The 17,288-nt window shown below is 47.5% G+C and overlaps 1 protein-coding gene across 1 annotated transcript; it reads left to right on the plus strand.

The window, feature by feature from the left end:
- Positions 1–114: 114 nt before the first annotated feature.
- Positions 115–15,599, plus strand: LOC307247433 (dynein axonemal intermediate chain 4-like; the record flags this gene model as incomplete). The annotated part of the gene is made up of 15 exons (XM_080023586.1): positions 115–204; positions 480–655; positions 1,586–1,674; positions 1,765–1,894; positions 2,293–2,432; positions 2,949–3,068; positions 4,179–4,394; positions 4,983–5,098; positions 5,242–5,328; positions 5,740–5,891; positions 7,194–7,336; positions 7,721–7,833; positions 8,468–8,566; positions 14,370–14,596; positions 15,431–15,599. The coding sequence occupies 15 exons, from the start codon at positions 115–117 to the stop codon at positions 15,597–15,599; spliced, it is 2,067 nt and encodes a 688-aa protein (XP_079879712.1).
- Positions 15,600–17,288: the final 1,689 nt, after the last annotated feature.

The following is a 17,288-nucleotide window of genomic DNA, read 5'->3' on the forward strand; positions in this document are numbered from 1 at the left end:
CCCTGTCAAAGCAGATGTCATATATATATGTATGGATTGATATACAGTATATATAACATTCTATATAGTTAATAACTGCTATTTGTTTCCCCGCCTCCCAGATCCTGGTCCACCATGCGGTCCTCTGACAGCAGAAGGAGGTTCAGTGTGACCATAGACCCAAAATATCTGAGTTCTAACCCCACACCCAGACAGACAGTCCAGGTGAGAGTTGAGGGACCCAGCCCCGCTGTGAGAGCGATGAGACGCACGACCGATTTTAAGGCCGCTGTCAGTTGGGGTTCAACACCCACAGCTGTGTCTGCTGCCAGTCGAGCCCCTCCACCCCCCGCAGCAGACACCAAACCACGCCCCACCACCACACTCACCTGACCTGACCTCACCTGACCTGACCTCACCTGACCTGACCTGACCTGACCTGACCTCACCTGACCTCACCTCATCTCACCTCACCTCACCTCACCTCACCTTGTGGACAGGTGTTTGATGAGCAGGGCCAGGACGTCACCCCCAGGCCGCTCTTCCAGTCGGATGGAGGCTCCGTTCCCTCCAGGCAAAAGGTTTTCTTCGCCAGCGACACCTCTGCGGCGAGTGGGTCCGACATCTTCTCTGCGCTGTTTCCCAGAGGAGGCTCCTCCATCTGGCCCTTCACCAGGTCTCTCTCCTAAACCTCCCAATTCTTCTCATTCACTATTGTATGTTGCCGGTTTATCCTCCTGTTTCTTGGGCATTCATGGGTTTACTTTCCTGTTTTTATTGTTTATTGATAAGCCGGTTTCACGCCTCATCAAACGAACATCAAACGACAACAGCAAATGTAAAATTCGGATTCCACGCGTGATGAGCTTTGATGCCTTGCGGCGCCAGATTTCCACCCGGGCACCCGGATGCGTTTACATTTTTCAACTGTTGCGAAAAACGTTTCGGTGCGATGGGTCGTCCGGAAGCCACCGTTGCCAAGCAACTGCTAAGCGGCATTGCTGGAGCCTACCTTGAACTGCAAGTGACATATGCTTTCTATATGTTAATGTTTGATCTTGCCATGTTCACCTTTCATGAATCTGCTATTTTATAAATTAATTTATCGTCTAAAACAGTTTAACGATTTTTTGTAAATATGTAAAGATCTATTTAAACAAAAGCTCCATTTAAACACAATTTTAAAAGGGTGGATTTTTGCTGCCTTTCATTCAGTGAAAATGGTAAAAGACGTGTTTTGTAAAAACAGAAAAAATAAAGTTCCAAGAAGAGATGAAGTGTTGTGGTGCGTTTTCGGATTCAGTGTCAAATCACGTTAACTTTGATGGGAGAAATGTAAGACTGAAAGGCCCAATATAATCCTATTGCTACGATTAAGATAATACGGTTTATTGTACACATGGCTCATAGTTTTGTTTTTAGGTTCATTGTATATTTGCCACATTTTAATTATTCATTGTTTATGTTTATGTTTTTTTCTGCTTTCTTGATCATTGTTAGGCATGTTTTTATTGATGTTGATGATATCGACATGGAAGATGTCATACTGTATTGTATTTCAAAACAAAACGGTTTTATGAAGGTATTTCTGGGCGGTTTCTTCCAGGTCCGGATCCATCTCCAGCCAGTCCACCCTGATGTCGGTCAATGAGGAGGGGGAGGATTCCGCCAAGGCGGTGATGCCCGTCCAACAAGGTCCGATCTCGTTCGGATTTTCTTCCTGATGTCATTGTCATCCGTTGTTCTCCCGCAAAACATTAAAATAGAATGATACTCCGTGTCCAGATGTGGCGGCGCGGAGGGAGGAATTGGACGAGGTGGTGGAGGTTTACATCACTGAGACGGCGACCATTTCCCTGCTGGAGATTCTCAGCGTCTCCGTGTCCGAGGACGCCAACGACGCCGACTACATCAGGTTTGGACTTATTTATTGTTGGATTGTTATGTTTTGTTTTGTTTTGGTGTTCAGACATTTAAGAAACAGATAGGTAAGAAACATAAGACATAAAAAATGAAGAACATTTAATTTGCTGAATTTCCTTTATAAAATTAAAAACAATTAAAAAGTAATTCAATTTGATACGTTGATAGCATCTCACATTATTTACCACCCTAATTACAATTTTCTGTGCTCTGTATAATGAATGTGTGGTGCTTTTTCTTTGACCCTGGAATGATTCTTTACCAATGTCTGCCTCCCATTTTCACACTTCAAACCCCCATCTGACCACTCAAAAGGGGAAGCTAAATATGGGGACCATTGTGATTGTTTTCCAAACCCTTTGTTTCTCATCTTCCCTTCTTTCCCGGCAGAGAGAGGAATGAGGCGTACGCTGAGCTCTGCAGGAACCGACTGGGAAACGACAAATACATAGCAAGATCCATGCAGACGTTCAACGGAGCCCCAAAATGCAAGAGGCTGCAGTGTGAGCCTGTGGAGGAGGAGGAATCAGGTGGATGGATGGATGGATGGATGGATCGATAGATCGATAAATAGATAGATAGATAGATAGATAGATAGATAGATAGATAGATAGATAGATAGATAGATGGATGGATGATGGGTGGATGATAGATGGATAGATGATGGGTGGATGGATAGATGGAAAGATGGGTGGTTGGATAGATGGATGGATGGTTGGACAGATGTATAGATGGCTGGACAGGTGAATGGATCATAGATGGAATCGACGAATGATAGATGGATGATAGATGGATGATAGATGGATGGTTGGATAGATGGATAGATGGCTGGATAGGTGAATGAATGATAGATGGGTGGATGGATGATGGATGTATGATAGATGGGTGGATGGCTGGGTGGATAGATGTGTAGATGGATGACAGATGGACGGATGGAGTGATGGATGAATGGATAGATAGACCTATAGATGGCTGGATCGGTGAATGGATGATAGATGGATGGATGGATGGATGGATGGATGAATAACAAGTGTGTGTGTTGCCAGGGACGATGGCCACGACGTTTGACATGTACATCTCCCTGAGCAACAGCACCCAGGATAAGCCCCGCCCCAGCGTGGATAAGCCCTGCCCCAAACCGCAGAAGCCCAAGCAGCGGGGCTCAAGTAAGGAACGCTGCTGCAACAGTTTCCCAAATGTCATTTTCAATCAATGTCCAATATTCATTTCAAAAACGATGACACATCAGGCGAACTTTATATTTTTTGTTTTATGCGACAACTTCGCCGACGTTAATTGTTTTACGAGTTTCTGAAGGTTTCCTTCTTGTATCTTTAAAAATACTGTTTTGTCCAGATGTTTTGGCCAGCTCTACAATAGAACAATTATCCGACACGTGTTGTCATCATTACTCCAAAATTGTTTCTCTGCTCTGTTTTGCAAAAAAATAAATTAAAAGTTATATTGAAATATGTTCCACTGGTCATAAATTTAAGAATGAATTTGGAAATTTGAAAATGGTGTCGATATAAAACGATGTGTTTTATGGAACCTTGGAAAACTGTAATACAGACCTAACATGACTATACTGGTGTTAGGTGTGCTGAGTGAACCCAGGTGCAGAGAACAAGGCAGAGGCGAGGTGGCAAAAAAAGAGGTTTACTCAAAACAAGTACAAAAACTGGGCAAAAACAAATAAGACGTCTCGGGAGCTTGGAACAAGAGCGTTGTCATGAGGTTAGACAAACTCAAGACTGAGCGCCCAGGACACAAACGACAGGTCTAAATAGGGACGACCAAACGAGACACAGGTGAAACATATCACCTAATGAGGCAGGGTAATCAGGAACAGAAATAGGTGAAGCAGAGCAACCTTGAAAAGGCAGTACTGGCGGCATCTAGTGGCTGATGCTGGTAGGACCCGGGCGAACCCTGACAACTGGACCCTGTGTATTGCTGCCTGCGGCTATATTTATTATTATTATTATTATTATTATTTATTTTATTTTTTATTTTTTATTATTGAAGGACAGTTAGATAGATGGGAAGGGAAACAATGCTGTATCCATTCTACATGCAGATAAAGAAAGTATCATCCTTCTCTCTCTCTCTGTCTCTCTCTCTGTCTCTCTCTCGCTCTCTTTCTTTCTCTTTCTCTGTCTGTCTCTCTCACTCTGTCTCTCTGTCTCTCCCTCTGTCTCTCCCTCTGTCTCTCTTTCTCTCTCTCTCTCTCTCTCTCTCTCTCTCTCTCTCTCTCTCTCTCTCGCTCCCTCCAGACAGCGCCTCCAGCTCTCAGTCCAAGATCGAGCCGCTGCTCTACATCAACGTGGACTCGGAGCAGGACTCGGGGCTGCTCCTCCACACCACCGAGTTCCAGCACAGCTTGATGGTGATGGAGCGCACCATCCTGCAGAACGTCTTCCAGACGCAGCAGGCCGCCTACAGACAGCTGCCCCCGCTGCAGGTTGCCAAAGAGGAGGAGGAAGGCGGAGGTGGGGAAAAGGAACAGGAAGGAGAAAGAGAAAAAGGTAGACGAGCGCATTCCCGCGCCACAGGCAACACTGACACGCGATGCCGGGAAAGCCACGCCCCAACACCAGAGAGCGAGGAGATCCCGGGACACTCCTGGGCGCTCGCCGGGTGGACGAAAACACTCCAAAATCCACTCAAAATATGTACTTGTGTTGCAAGATCTAAGTTGCAAGGCAGCTCTCCCTCATTTGATCCGTCAGTTCCGGCAGAATATCGGAACGGCTTTCACACTGAAAGCGAGAACTGTTAGTAATGATGATGCACTCTTGGCCATTCGGTTCTTGACTGAAAAAAGAGTCGTTAAATATTCTATGAGTTACGCCAAACGCAGTTCTACAGGTTATGGGTCGTATCAGCACAACCGATTTCGACTGTTTTCACATTGTGCTATGCACCACAGCACCACGACCGCCGAGGGAGAGTTGAAATGTAAAAATTGGAAATGTCTCTGCTGTTGTTCCCAGACTCTTCAGGGAAGCCAGAGGCCCAACCCCCCCGGCCCCTGGAGGAGGAGGAGCGGGCGGAGGAGGAGGAGGGGGCGGAGGCGGGGGAGCAGCAGCAGGCGGGGGCGGTGGCTCCCACCCTGGATCATCTCTGGGACTTCAGCTGCGCTCTCATTGCCGGACACAACGTCAGCTGCATGGCCTGGAACCAGGAGAACCCGGTAGGAGCCCTGGGGCGAAACCAGTCGAACCGGTAGAACCTCATTGGAACCAGTAGAACCCAAGAGGCCCCAGCAGAACCAGAGAGTAGGTTTAACATCAAGCTTCTTTGCTTGATTCGATATGATATGACGTGTGCTTCCAGGACCTCCTGGCCGTGGGCTACGGCCACTTTGAACTCATAGATGAGAAGCCGGGCCTGGTCTGCTGCTGGTCCCTGAAGAACCCCACGGTACCTATGCTCTGAATCTTTCCAGGATACATTATTTTACTGTGATATTTCATATTTTCCCACGTTTCAAGCCATGTGAAGGGCTGTAACTCACAACAGGATATGACCCGACGATAAACAAAACACGCGGCGAAATGAAGGGAGAATGTCAAAAAAGAGCGAGGTTAAAGACCAGCTGCATAATGTCCATTTTGTGCTCCCTTTTAAATAAATAATTGCAATATTGTGGGATCAATTCCTGGGTGTGGGGGCTTTTCCTATTTAAACGTCTTCACTTCAAATGCTCCAAAAAAGGTGCTGTCGTCAAAGAGTTACTGCGCACAGTGTTATGTGGCTTTGTCGACGGCCCCCTAACGCCGAATGTCTTGGTCGCCCGCCGTCTTTTTTTCGGCGGCGTGTTCAAACCCACAGTGGCCCGAGCGGATCTTCCGCTGCGACAGCGGCGTGACGGCCCTGGACTTCTCGGCCAGCAACCCCAACCTGCTGGCCGTGGGCATGCACGACGGCAGGATCGCCATCTACAACGTCCAGGGCGCCGAGAGTGCCCCCGTCATGGACAGCAGGTGACCAGCCGACCCCGCCGCCCTTGCCCGCTTTCGTCACGCCACCTGTTTCGGATTTCCTCTCTTGTTTGGCGGGAAAGATACCGACACAAAGGGCGTCCGTCTCAAAAACACTATTCCGACTGCAGCTAGAGTTTGCGGCACGGCAGGGTTTTGCCACCGCTCTGCTCACGGAGCTCGACAGGTGCGGAGAATTTCAAAAGTTTCACGCGGCCGATAAATAACGGAAACTCGCCCTCGTGTTGCAAGATCAAAATTGCAAGCCTGCACCAGTCCATCTAACTCATCGGCTCCAGCAGGATACGAGCGGGTTTCACACCTTGAAAGTGAGAACCATGCGCGGAGACGTACGGTCAGGGCTTTTGAGATTTGGTTCCAGACGAGTCACTCGGCAAAAGGTAGAAGAGTGGTTTAATTTTCCTTCGGTGGGTTCAGTTGGTGTAACAAAAGAGCGGGTTCTGAAGAATCATTTCTGTGGCAGTTCTGCCTGCCACACGCCACCCAAGTGTTTTCAGGGACCCCCGGCACAGAGACGCAGAAGATGGTGGGTTGTAGACACCAATTTATTGTAGAGCGTTGGCCAGTTGGAATTAGCCGGGAGCAGATCGAACAGGGCATGACAGGGCTCCTCTCCTGAGTGAGTGTGGGGATGGGGGTTTTACCTGTTGCTCGTTAGACCAACCAACAAGCAACAGGTATGCAGCCACACTGATCCCAATCACCTGGATCCAGGTCTGGTGTGGCTGCTCAACCAGACCATCCCCACACCACAATTTCATTCTGCCAAAATGATTTATTTTGGAGGAATGCACAGTGTCAATCAGTCACATTCAGTATGAATTAGACCAAATGCCTGGACCTCACCCTGACCGTCAATGATTATTTTCACTTTGTGAGTCATTCTGGACAACTCATTTCATTTCACACAGAAGACATCTGTTGTTCTTCTTCTTCTCTTCCTCTCTCCCTTGCTTTCCTCTCTTCCTCTCTTTCCTCTCTTCCTCTCTTTCACTCTCTTCCTCTTTTTCTTCCTCTCTCCCTCTTTCCTTTCTTTCTCTCTTTCTACCTCTCTTCTGCTCTTCCTCTCTTTCTCTCTTTCTACCCGTATTCCCCTCTTTCCTCTCTACCCTCTTCTTCTCTTTCCTCTCTTCCTCTAATCCTCTCTCTACCTCTCTTTACTCTATTCCTCTCTTCCTCTCTTCCCATAATTCTTCCTCTCTTTCTCTCTTTCCCCTCTTCCTCTCTTCCCCCCTTTCCTCTCCTCCTCTCTTTCCTCTCTTCCTCTCTCTCTTTCCTCTGCAGCGAATGCACCAACAAGCATCTGAACCCCCAGTGGCAGGTCCGGTGGATCGAGCACGCCGAGGACCGGGGGGAGTATTTCATCTCGGTGTGTGCCGATGGAAGGATCAGCAAGTGGTTCCTGCGAAACGACACCATATGCAGAGGTGAAAAGCGTCTTCAAAAAACAGGGACACTGTCCAAACTTACAAAGAAAATACATAAATAGCACTGAAATGGCCGAGGGTCTTCAGCGTCATATGCATAGAGAGAGGTAAAACAAAGCAAATACGGAGTTTCAGTCGGTAGATGTTGAGCTCTTTATGTCGTGTTATTTAAAAAAATAAAGGTTTAATTAAAATACGTACGAAATACGTTTCAGTCTTTTAGGAAATTGAGTCAAATTTCTTTGAATGATTCGATATGTATATGTATGTGACAAATAATCTCTTGAACCTGAACTTGAACTTGGTTTCTTGACGTTCTTGATTATTTTTTTTTTGCATTACTTTCACAGCAGTTGTGCTTTTTACTCTGCTCCTGCCCCTCAGACCTGATGAAGCTGAACAGGACCGGGAACGATGAGAAGCACAAGAGTGGGAAGCAAACACGGCCGTTCATATCCAAATACACTCCCGGGCTCTCCTTCGCCTTCCACCCGATGGTAAGCTGGCAAAGCCAAGCCCCCAACATTGAACGGCAGTATGGGCGCACTGCAAATGCGCCCAGGGCAGGATACAAGACGAACAGAAGTACAGAAATTAGACAGAATAAGAGAATACTTTTGAGAAACACTGGCGAAATGTATCAGATATGTCAGGTATTTATATATGTTTCAGATATTTTAAATATTTTATGAAAATGTTACTCACTCTGACAGATGGGAGGGGGGTGTTATTACATAAAACGTTGAATTTACGGCCTCAAATGACTCAAATAATGAATTGCGATTAATCGCATAATGATTGACTGCAAGTCAATCTAAATTCGACCATAGGGGAAGATTTTTTGTATTCAAAAAGCGGGGCATTGAGTTATAGCCCTAGAACTCCCTACTTGGATTATTACATATTCATCATAAAAAGTTGTAACCCCCCCAAATACATAACAAGCAGAATGTAATGGGTAATTATTAAATGTAATCACTTATTGCATTCAAGATATTTATTACAAAATTATGACACAATACGTTGTTACAAGGCCACCGTTTAGGTTAAGCAGAATCTGTTTTGTTTCCTCGACTAATAAAGACCTAAGTGACATCGTTCATATCCCATTTGCTCTCCCTGCGGCTCCAGGATTCCAACCTGTACCTGGTCGGCACTGAGGAGGGACACATCCACAAATTCTCCTGCTCCAACAAAGAGCAGTGTCTGGAGAGCTACCATGGACACAAGGTGGAGCGAGAGAGAGAGAGAGAGAGAGAGAGAGAGAGAGAGAGAGAGAGAGAGAGAGAGAGAATCAATCAATCAAGACTCTGGCCCTGACCAACGCTACAAACACTCTTCCTAAAACACTCTCCTTTCCCCTCAGTTTGTTCCTCCTCGTGAGGTAGATGGCCATCTTCGCTTCCCCTACTAGAAAATTAAGCAGTCGCCATTTCTCTGCGTTGGCCCTGAAGTATCTAGCCCCAAAAATAAAACAGTTTCTGGACCACTCCTCCTTGAAGAGCTTAAAACTTTCCTTTAAAAGACTAAAAAGCTCTAAAAGTCTGTCGCACTCTGCAAAACAGTGAAACACGGACTCTGGCAGTTTGCAGAATGGACACTCATTTGCGACCGTGGGATTAAAAACAGAAACAAAGCTGTTGACAGCTATGGCTCCATGTAGGACCCTCCATTGGAGGTCCCCCGTCCTTTTCTTGGAGGGAGCTTTGTAAAAACTCCTCCAACACGGCTCCTCCTGTCCCCCCATCTGGAGCCGTCCCCTCCAGACAGTGTCCTGCCGCCCCTCCAGTCCCTTCCTATTTAAAACAACCACACACTCTTTGTAAAAAGCCTTCCCGCTGGCTGTGTGCAGGTCCAGTTCTGCATAACGTGCCCTGTGCAGCAGCTTCCCGGAGGACCCCTCCAGGTTGGGGGTCAGGGTCATCTCCGGGAAGGGATCCTCCGAGTTTGGCTCCTCCGCGCCTTCGCCGTACTCCTTCAGCAGGGCCAGCTCCTCCTCCGTGAGCGTCTCCCTCCACCTCTTGAGCACCAGGTGTACGATCCTGGTGGACCTCACCCCCAGCCGCTCCGCCATGGCCTCGCCGTCCTGCAGGTCGCTCCCCGCCGCCGCCACCACCTGCCTCAGGGTCAGGACCCCCGCCTCCCTCAGGATGCTCCTCAGTCCTGGAGTGGCCCCGTCCTGCACATCCAGCCTGGCTCCTCCGATCACCGGCTCCTCCAGGAGCCAGTGGAGGGAATCTGCGGCCTCCCTTTTCCTGTTCTTAAATAACCCCCATGCTTTAAAAAGCTCCTGATAAAAACGGGGTAAGCCCGACTTGTTTAGAAGACTCGTGTCCAATAAAAACAACGAGCGGTCAAGTCCCATCCTCCCAGTCCTCTTTAAGACCAAGCCTGCCACGTCCTTCCAAACGTTAAAGTACCCCGTTAACAACTTCTGCACAAACTGTAACCTAAAAGTTGCCACTCTGCTTTTGATGTCCACCACACCGTGCCCCCCTTCCTCTTTAGGCAGAAAGACCCTTTCCTTCCTGACCCAGTGGAAATTCCGCCCCCAAAAGAAGTCTATCAGCTCGGCCTGTATCTTCCTAACTAGCAGGTCTGGTGGTTGGACACAGGCCACTCTGTGCCACAGCTGTGAGGCCACCAGGTTGTTAATAATGAGCGTCCTGCCCCTATAGGACAGCTGTGGCAGTGCCCACCTCCATTTTCTTAGCTTGCCCTGTATCTTTCCTAGCAGTCCTTCCCAATTCTTCCCCACCACACTTTCGCTCCCTAAAAACACTCCCAGATACTTAAACCCATCCCTTCGCCACCGTAAGCCTCCTGGCAGTTTTAAAAGTCCCCCCCTCCATCCGCCCACAGCCAGCGCTTCGCTTTTGCCCCAGTTGACTTTCGCTGCTGATAGCAGCCCAAAGTCCCTGACGATCCCCTCCAGTTTGCTGATTTCGTCCTGTTTCTTTATTAAGACAATGACGTCGTCCGCATAGGCTGATAGAATGTGGCTTCTCTCGAGACCGTTTAGAAACACACCCTCGATGTTCGTCCTTAATTGACACAGCAATGGTTCTATGGCCAGAGAGTACAACATCCCTGAGAGGGGGCAGCCCTGTCTCACCCCTCTACGCACTTTAAAAGGGCCGCTCAGCCCTCCATTAATCTTCAGTATACTCTCGATGTCCTGGTACAAAACCTGGATCATGGCTATCAGACCAGGGCTGAGGCCAAAAGCCTCCAGAGTTTTCCAGAGGTAAGGGTGCTCAACCCGGTCAAACGCCTTTTCCTGGTCTAGCGAAATGAGCCCAGTTTCAATGCCCAGAGAACTAGAGACGTCCAAAATATCCCGAATTAGGGACACATTGTCCAGAATGGACCTACCAGGCACACAGTAAGTTTGGTCCTGATGGACGACCAGGTCCATCACCTCCCTCAGCCTGTTGGCCAGTGCCCTCGACAGGATTTTATAGTCCGTGCACAGAAGGGACACAGGACGCCAGTTCTTGATCTCCTGCAGGTCTCCTTTCTTGGGTAGGAGAGTGATGACTGCCCTCCTGCAGCTGACTGGCAATAACTTATCTTTAAAAACTTCATTAAAAACCATTAAAAGGTCCTCCCGTAACTCCTCCCAGAACTCTTTGTAAAACTCCGCAGGAATCCCGTCGATGCCAGGGGCCTTACCCCCCTTCATGCTCTGCAGGGCCGTGGAAAGATCCTGCAGGGTCAGAGGTTCCCCCAGCACCGCACTGACATCTTCCGGGACCCTGGGCAAATTCCCACAAAAGGAGTAAAACAGTTCTTTTTGCTCCTCGTACTCACTTCTGTACAGCTCTGTGTAAAAGTCCACGGCTCTCGTCCGGATCTCCTCCGGCCTCCTGAGCTCCTGTCCTGTGTCTGATCTCAGGGCGTGGATAAACCTGCTCTGCCCGTTGCTCTTCTCCAGGCTAAAAAAGAAACTAGATGGTGCGTCCATCAGTGCTGCGCTCTGGAAGCGAGAGCGGACCAGCGCCCCCTGCGCCTTGGTGCCTAGTAGGTCTGCAAGAGCAGCTCTTTTAGACTTGAGGTCCTTAATGTGATCTCGATTCCCAGTGGGTTCCACTACACCCTGTAACTCCACAATGTCAGTCTCCAGATCCCTCATAGATCTGGTGATGTCCCGTGTGACATTGAGAGTGTACTGCCGACAGAGCTGCTCTATCTCCCTCTTCCCATAGTCCCACCACAGTCTTAAGGAAATAAAATCCTGCTTTCTGTCTCTAAAACCTTCCCAAAAAAACCTAAAAGCATCTTTAAAGTTGGAGTCACATAGTAGGGTGGTGTTAAAATGCCAATATGCGCTTTTGGGCTTTACATTGGCGATAAAAACACGGCAAACAACCAGGGAGTGATCGGTAAAACCAACAGGCACCATTCTACATTCCTTAAAAATGTTAAAATGGTGCTTAAAACAGTAAAACCGGTCTAGTCTGGCCAACGATAAAGAGGTGCCTCTGCAGTGCACCCAGGTGTACTGTCTTTCATCCCCGTTGGTTCTCCTCCACACGTTCGTTAGCTCGTTCTCAGCGTGCTGATGTTAAAGTCACTCATTGCAACGGAAAAGGGAAACAGCCCGAACAGCAGCACCCACCTCCACCTCCTCCCCATCCTCTCCGTTGTTCAGCTCCTTCCTGATCTTCTGCACTATTTTCTTTAACCTGTACACCTCCTGGTCCGTGAACCCTCCTCTCCCCTTACTCCTCATCTGTTGCTGGGCCGCGTTCGCCAGCAACTCTTTGTCTGAGAAGAAATCCTCCACCTTAATCCCTTTCACATTCTTCGTCCTGTGCAGAAACGCTTTTATTTTGCCCACACTGTAGCTTTTTTTGCCCTTTTTCTTCTTTACGCCGAGAAAAACCTGCCCCTCACTGTCTGCAGCAGAGTCCTCCTCCATCCAGGACTCTGACTCCGAGCCTCCCTGCTCCACCTCCTGACTTGCCTTCCCCTGGCTTGCTGTCCCTCTCTTCGCCTGAGAGTCTCCTGCCATTTTGTTGGACTTTCTTTTGAGCCGGGGGACTCTCACCCGATCGTCCTCGTCCCCCATCTCAAAGTCACTTCCTTCCAGTGCCTCCTCCTCCCTAGCTACGTCACCTGCACTCCTTTGACTTTGTTCCGTAGCTTCCTTTCCCTCACCAGTCCCCTCCTGTCCCCCCGCACCCACCTGCCTGTCTTCCGGACCCTCCTCCTTCCCCTCCTGTCCTCCCACCCTTACCTGCCTTCTTTCCAGACCCTCGCCTGCCTCCCCCCGTGTCTCCACGCTCACCTGGCTGCGCTGTCTACCTCCACCCGTTCCCTCCTGCGGCTCCACATTCCCCTCCCCCCCCCCCCCTTTTTTTTCCCCTGCCCCTCGCCTGCCCCCTCCTGTGCCCCCACCTTCACCTGTTTCTTCTCCTTTCCTTTCCGCCCTCCACCTGTCTCCCCCTGTGCCCCCACCTCCACCTGTCTTCCCCCTGCCTCCATTTGGCCCTCACCTGCCTCTCCCTGTGCCCCCACCTTCACCTGCTTTTCCCCTCCTTCCTTCTGGCCCTCCCCCGCCTCCTCCTGTGCCCCCTTCTTTGCCTGTTTTCCCCCCTCCTGACCCCCCCCCTGCTCCCTCCTGTGCCCCCACCTTCGTCTGCTTTTCCCCCTTCTGCCCCTCACCTGTCTCGCCGCCTGCCTTCTTACCTGGACATGCCCTGACCTGGTGTCCCTCCCCACCGCACCCAAAGCACTTGGTGGTGTCAGTGTTGACAAACACCACGTAGTCAAACTCATCCGCCCTGATTTTAAAAGCTACGTTTAACTCCGCATCCCTGTTGTTCAGCACCATCAGGACGTGTCTCCTGTGCGACACCACATGCTTGAGCAGCGGCGACTTGCACCCCGACGGGACTTTTTTAACTGGCGACACCACCTTCCCGTGCCTCGCCAGTTCCTTAGTGAGGGTCTCATCTTTAATAAACGGCGGAACATTCGCCAAATTCACCCAGGCTGCAGTCCTCCACCGAGACCGAGGAAGCCACGGGCAACTTAATGCCGTGCTTCCTCGTTAGCCTGGTGAGGTCCGACATGGTTGCGGACCCGCACCACCACCACCACCACCACTACCACCACCACCCCCCACCCGCTGTGCGCACACCCTACAACCAACAAAAAAACTAAACCCGTCACCAACAAATAATTATAAACATACAATTGATAGAAAAAGTTAGAGAGAAAAATCACTCACTCTACCAAACGCTCACACGCTCCGCTCGCTCACACCTCCAATCACTCAGAGAGAGAGAGAGAGAGAGAGAGAGAGAGAGAGAGAGAGAGAGAGAGAGATATATATCTGGAAATATATATCTATATATATCTGGAAACTGATATTAGGAATGGATAGAACATTGTTTCCCTTCCTATCTATCTATCTATCTATCTATCTATCTATCTATCTATCTATCATCCTTCAATAATAACAATAACAACAACAACAACAACAACAACAACAACGATAATAATAATAATAATAATAATAACAATAATAAAAATAAACATAAGCTTTGACTTACTGTACAACTAAGCATGCAGCTGCTGGCTATCATGCTATAAATAACCTTAAGAACCTTAAATATTAAATGGGTCAGTGTCAATAAGTCAGTTTGTTGTTGTGTTGCAACATACAAAATTGCAAGGCTGCACCAATCCACCTAATTCATCGGTTCCAGCAGAATGGCAGCTCTGTGTCATCGGAGCAAGCTCAAGTTTCTTACTGAACTGTACGCGGTGATGAAAGGTTTGACTCTTTTTTTGGGGACTCTCGGCGAAGTCACTCAACGACTCTCGGTTCGTTTGGTTCACCAACATCACGCAATTCATTGCGTTGAATCCAAATTTAGTGACTTGAATTTGACCCCATGGGAAGATTTTTCTATATAAAAAAAAGCAGCGCATCAAATTATAGCCAGAGAACGACAGAAAGCGAAAAGGGTCAAATCGGGGACATGCCTCACTGTTTTTTGACGAGCCTTCCATCGGTCAGGGTGCTGTGTACCACATCACGTGGTCCCCGTTCTGCCGCGACGTGTTCCTGAGCTGCTCGTCGGACTGGACCATCCAGCTGTGGAGGCAGGACCTGTTCACGCCCGTGCTCAGCTTCACCTCCAGCCAGTGCGGCTTCTACGACGTCATGTGGTCGCCCAAGTGGGCCACCGTGTTCGCCGCCGCCAACGAGGGCCAGCTGGAGGTCTGGAACCTGGGATACAGCTTGTGAGGAAGGCACCGCCGGGGTTGCCCCCAATCCCCGTCCCATCATCTTGCGCTGGCTTTACACTGAATCCGACAAATGGAAACAGCAACGAACCGTCGCATTCATTTCTACCGAGAGTCCGATAGCGCACGGGATAAGCGCCGCCCCTCTGCGAAAAGCTCCGCCTCCTCTTCGGTGCAGGATTTCTGAATCTATACGACGCTCCGGCATAGGTTTACATTTTTCAAGTCTGTCCGATGGTATGACCAGAAGCCACCATTGCTAAGCAACTAGGCATTGCAACAACTACCTTAAACTTCAAGTTATATATATAAATAAATATATATATATATATATATATATATATATATATATATATATATATATATATATTTATACAGCATATATACAGTATATATATAAAGCTGTCATCAAGGCAAAGAAAGGCTACTTCGAAATATCTTAAATCTAAAATATATTTTGATTTTTTAACACTTTTTGGCTGACTACATAATGCCACACGTGTTATATCATATATCGTTTTGATCTCTTCACTATTATTCTAAAATGTAGAAAAAAGTAAAAAATAAAGAAAAACACTTGAATGAGTCGGTGTTGAGTCCTGTAGATGAACGTTTTTAACGCGTCCTGGCGCCCCATTGGGATGCAGGGATCGCCACGACTCAAAGGCCTCAAAAGCGCTTATCGCAGAGGGATGACCTTTCGAAATATATGGGACTTCCCGTTTTGTTGTTGTTGTCGTTCGTCAGATTCAGTGTAAAGCCAGCTTAACCGCTCTTTTTCCAATTGGGGGTAGCCGGGTTGTAACCCTGCGATGTGACCCTGCCCCGCAGCCTGGACCCAGTCATCGCGCACGCCTCCGGATCCGGCGTCAAGACCTCGGTGCTGTTCGCCTCCCACACCGACTGCATCGTGGTGGGCGACAGCCAGGGCACGGTCAGCGTCTACCAGCTGCAGAACTTCACCCTGGGAGAGGGCAACCAGGTAAAAAGCCCAAAGTAAACTCCAGAAAATAAATATCACACCTTGAGGGGGTCATTTTTTTTTTTTTTCAATTTTAATTTACCTGAACATCCGACATTGTGACATTATATATGTGACAGAAAATAAAGAAAAGCATAATACAGCCCCTTTCAAGGTTTGTCCCTTCTGGGTTTCTGTAGAAACACGGCGGCGCAACACGGCGGCGTCCCTGGAAGCGCCTTATATAAGGGCCTCATTCTAAGGTCACGAAAACACAACGATTCTTATTTTCATGGGATTATACACTAATTATAACATACTTACGAATATTATATTCCATTTCTTCCAAGTACGTTACGTAAATTCTACACACTGCACCTTTAATTGTGTGACCTCAAGTGGGACTGGGGGTGGAAAGTGGGAGGAAAATATGTAAAACTGTCTCCTTATCAGTTTTTGGATTTTACTTTTACTGTTTACAGAATGTATAAAATATAAATAGATCTATTAAAGTTTGGTTATCAATCGATGCACCGATTGGTACCGTAGTAAATAAACAACAAGGAATATCAGCCAAAGGGGGGGAAAAACAAGAAGGACGTGCTGGCTGTTAATCACTGGATGAGCATATTGGATGTCATAATGAAATATGTATAAAACTAAAATAACACATTAATCTTTTGCAATACTTACTATATTATTGTTATGAACATTTTTGTCCACCCTACAGTGTATATATATGCAAACTTGCCAAATGTTCTATTTTTGACAGTGTGAATTATTGATGTAGCGGTTTGTGATTTATTGTTAATTTTTAGGTTTCTTGCATATTGACCATTTGTTTAATTGATATTACTTTATTTTTACTTGTTTCGATGTGAGACTGTTTTGATGTAAAACCAAAATGTAAATGTAAATGTAAATATTTCTTTCAGGCGGACACTTTGGAAGACATCATTAATCGCATGCGTGCCCGCCAACTTTGATGCGCACCCACACACACACACACACACACACACGCACACTCGCACGAACACACGCACGCACACACACACGCTGCATCGCCAAGCCTGTCAGTGTGTCCCTGCTTGTTGTCCTGGACAAAGAATAAATCTGTACGAATTCTGCAGGACAGAAAACTTTGTGTTTGTGGATTGACTGCCATTTTAGTTTCTGTATGCAACACACCCAATAACCATTTTAATAATATCTTGCTTCAAAGGTGCAGTGTATAGAATTTGGAGGCATCTCCGTCCAGCGGTGCCTCCGTGAAGCGTCCCCGCTCCCTATGTAGATAAAAAACTGATCTTTCTAAGGCAACGTCAACACAAAGAATTCTTAGTTTCATGGGATTATATACTAATAAAACATACTTATTAATATTATATCCCATTTCTGCCAAGTCCGTTCCACAAATTCGATACAATGCACCTTTGAATAGTCAACCCCACTTTCAGAACCCCAATTCAAATGAAATGTGCTTCTTCGCCAAAGCCATTTATTTAACAATTATAATATTACACATAACATATAATGAGGTAAGGACATTAAGATGAATGAAATAAATACTACTTATAATAGAAATAATATTGGTAAAAGAGACAATAATTAAAATAGAAAGGGTGAGGGTACAGTCACTCGCCAGAAACACAAGTAAACGTCGTCGCGTGATTTTTTTATTGTGACGTCACAACTTGCCCCCCCCCCCCCCCCCCCCTTATAAGGCTG

Source organism: Zeus faber (assembly GCF_960531495.2).
Source record: "Zeus faber genome assembly, chromosome: 22".
In the NCBI taxonomy this organism is placed as follows: domain Eukaryota; kingdom Metazoa; phylum Chordata; class Actinopteri; order Zeiformes; family Zeidae; genus Zeus; species Zeus faber.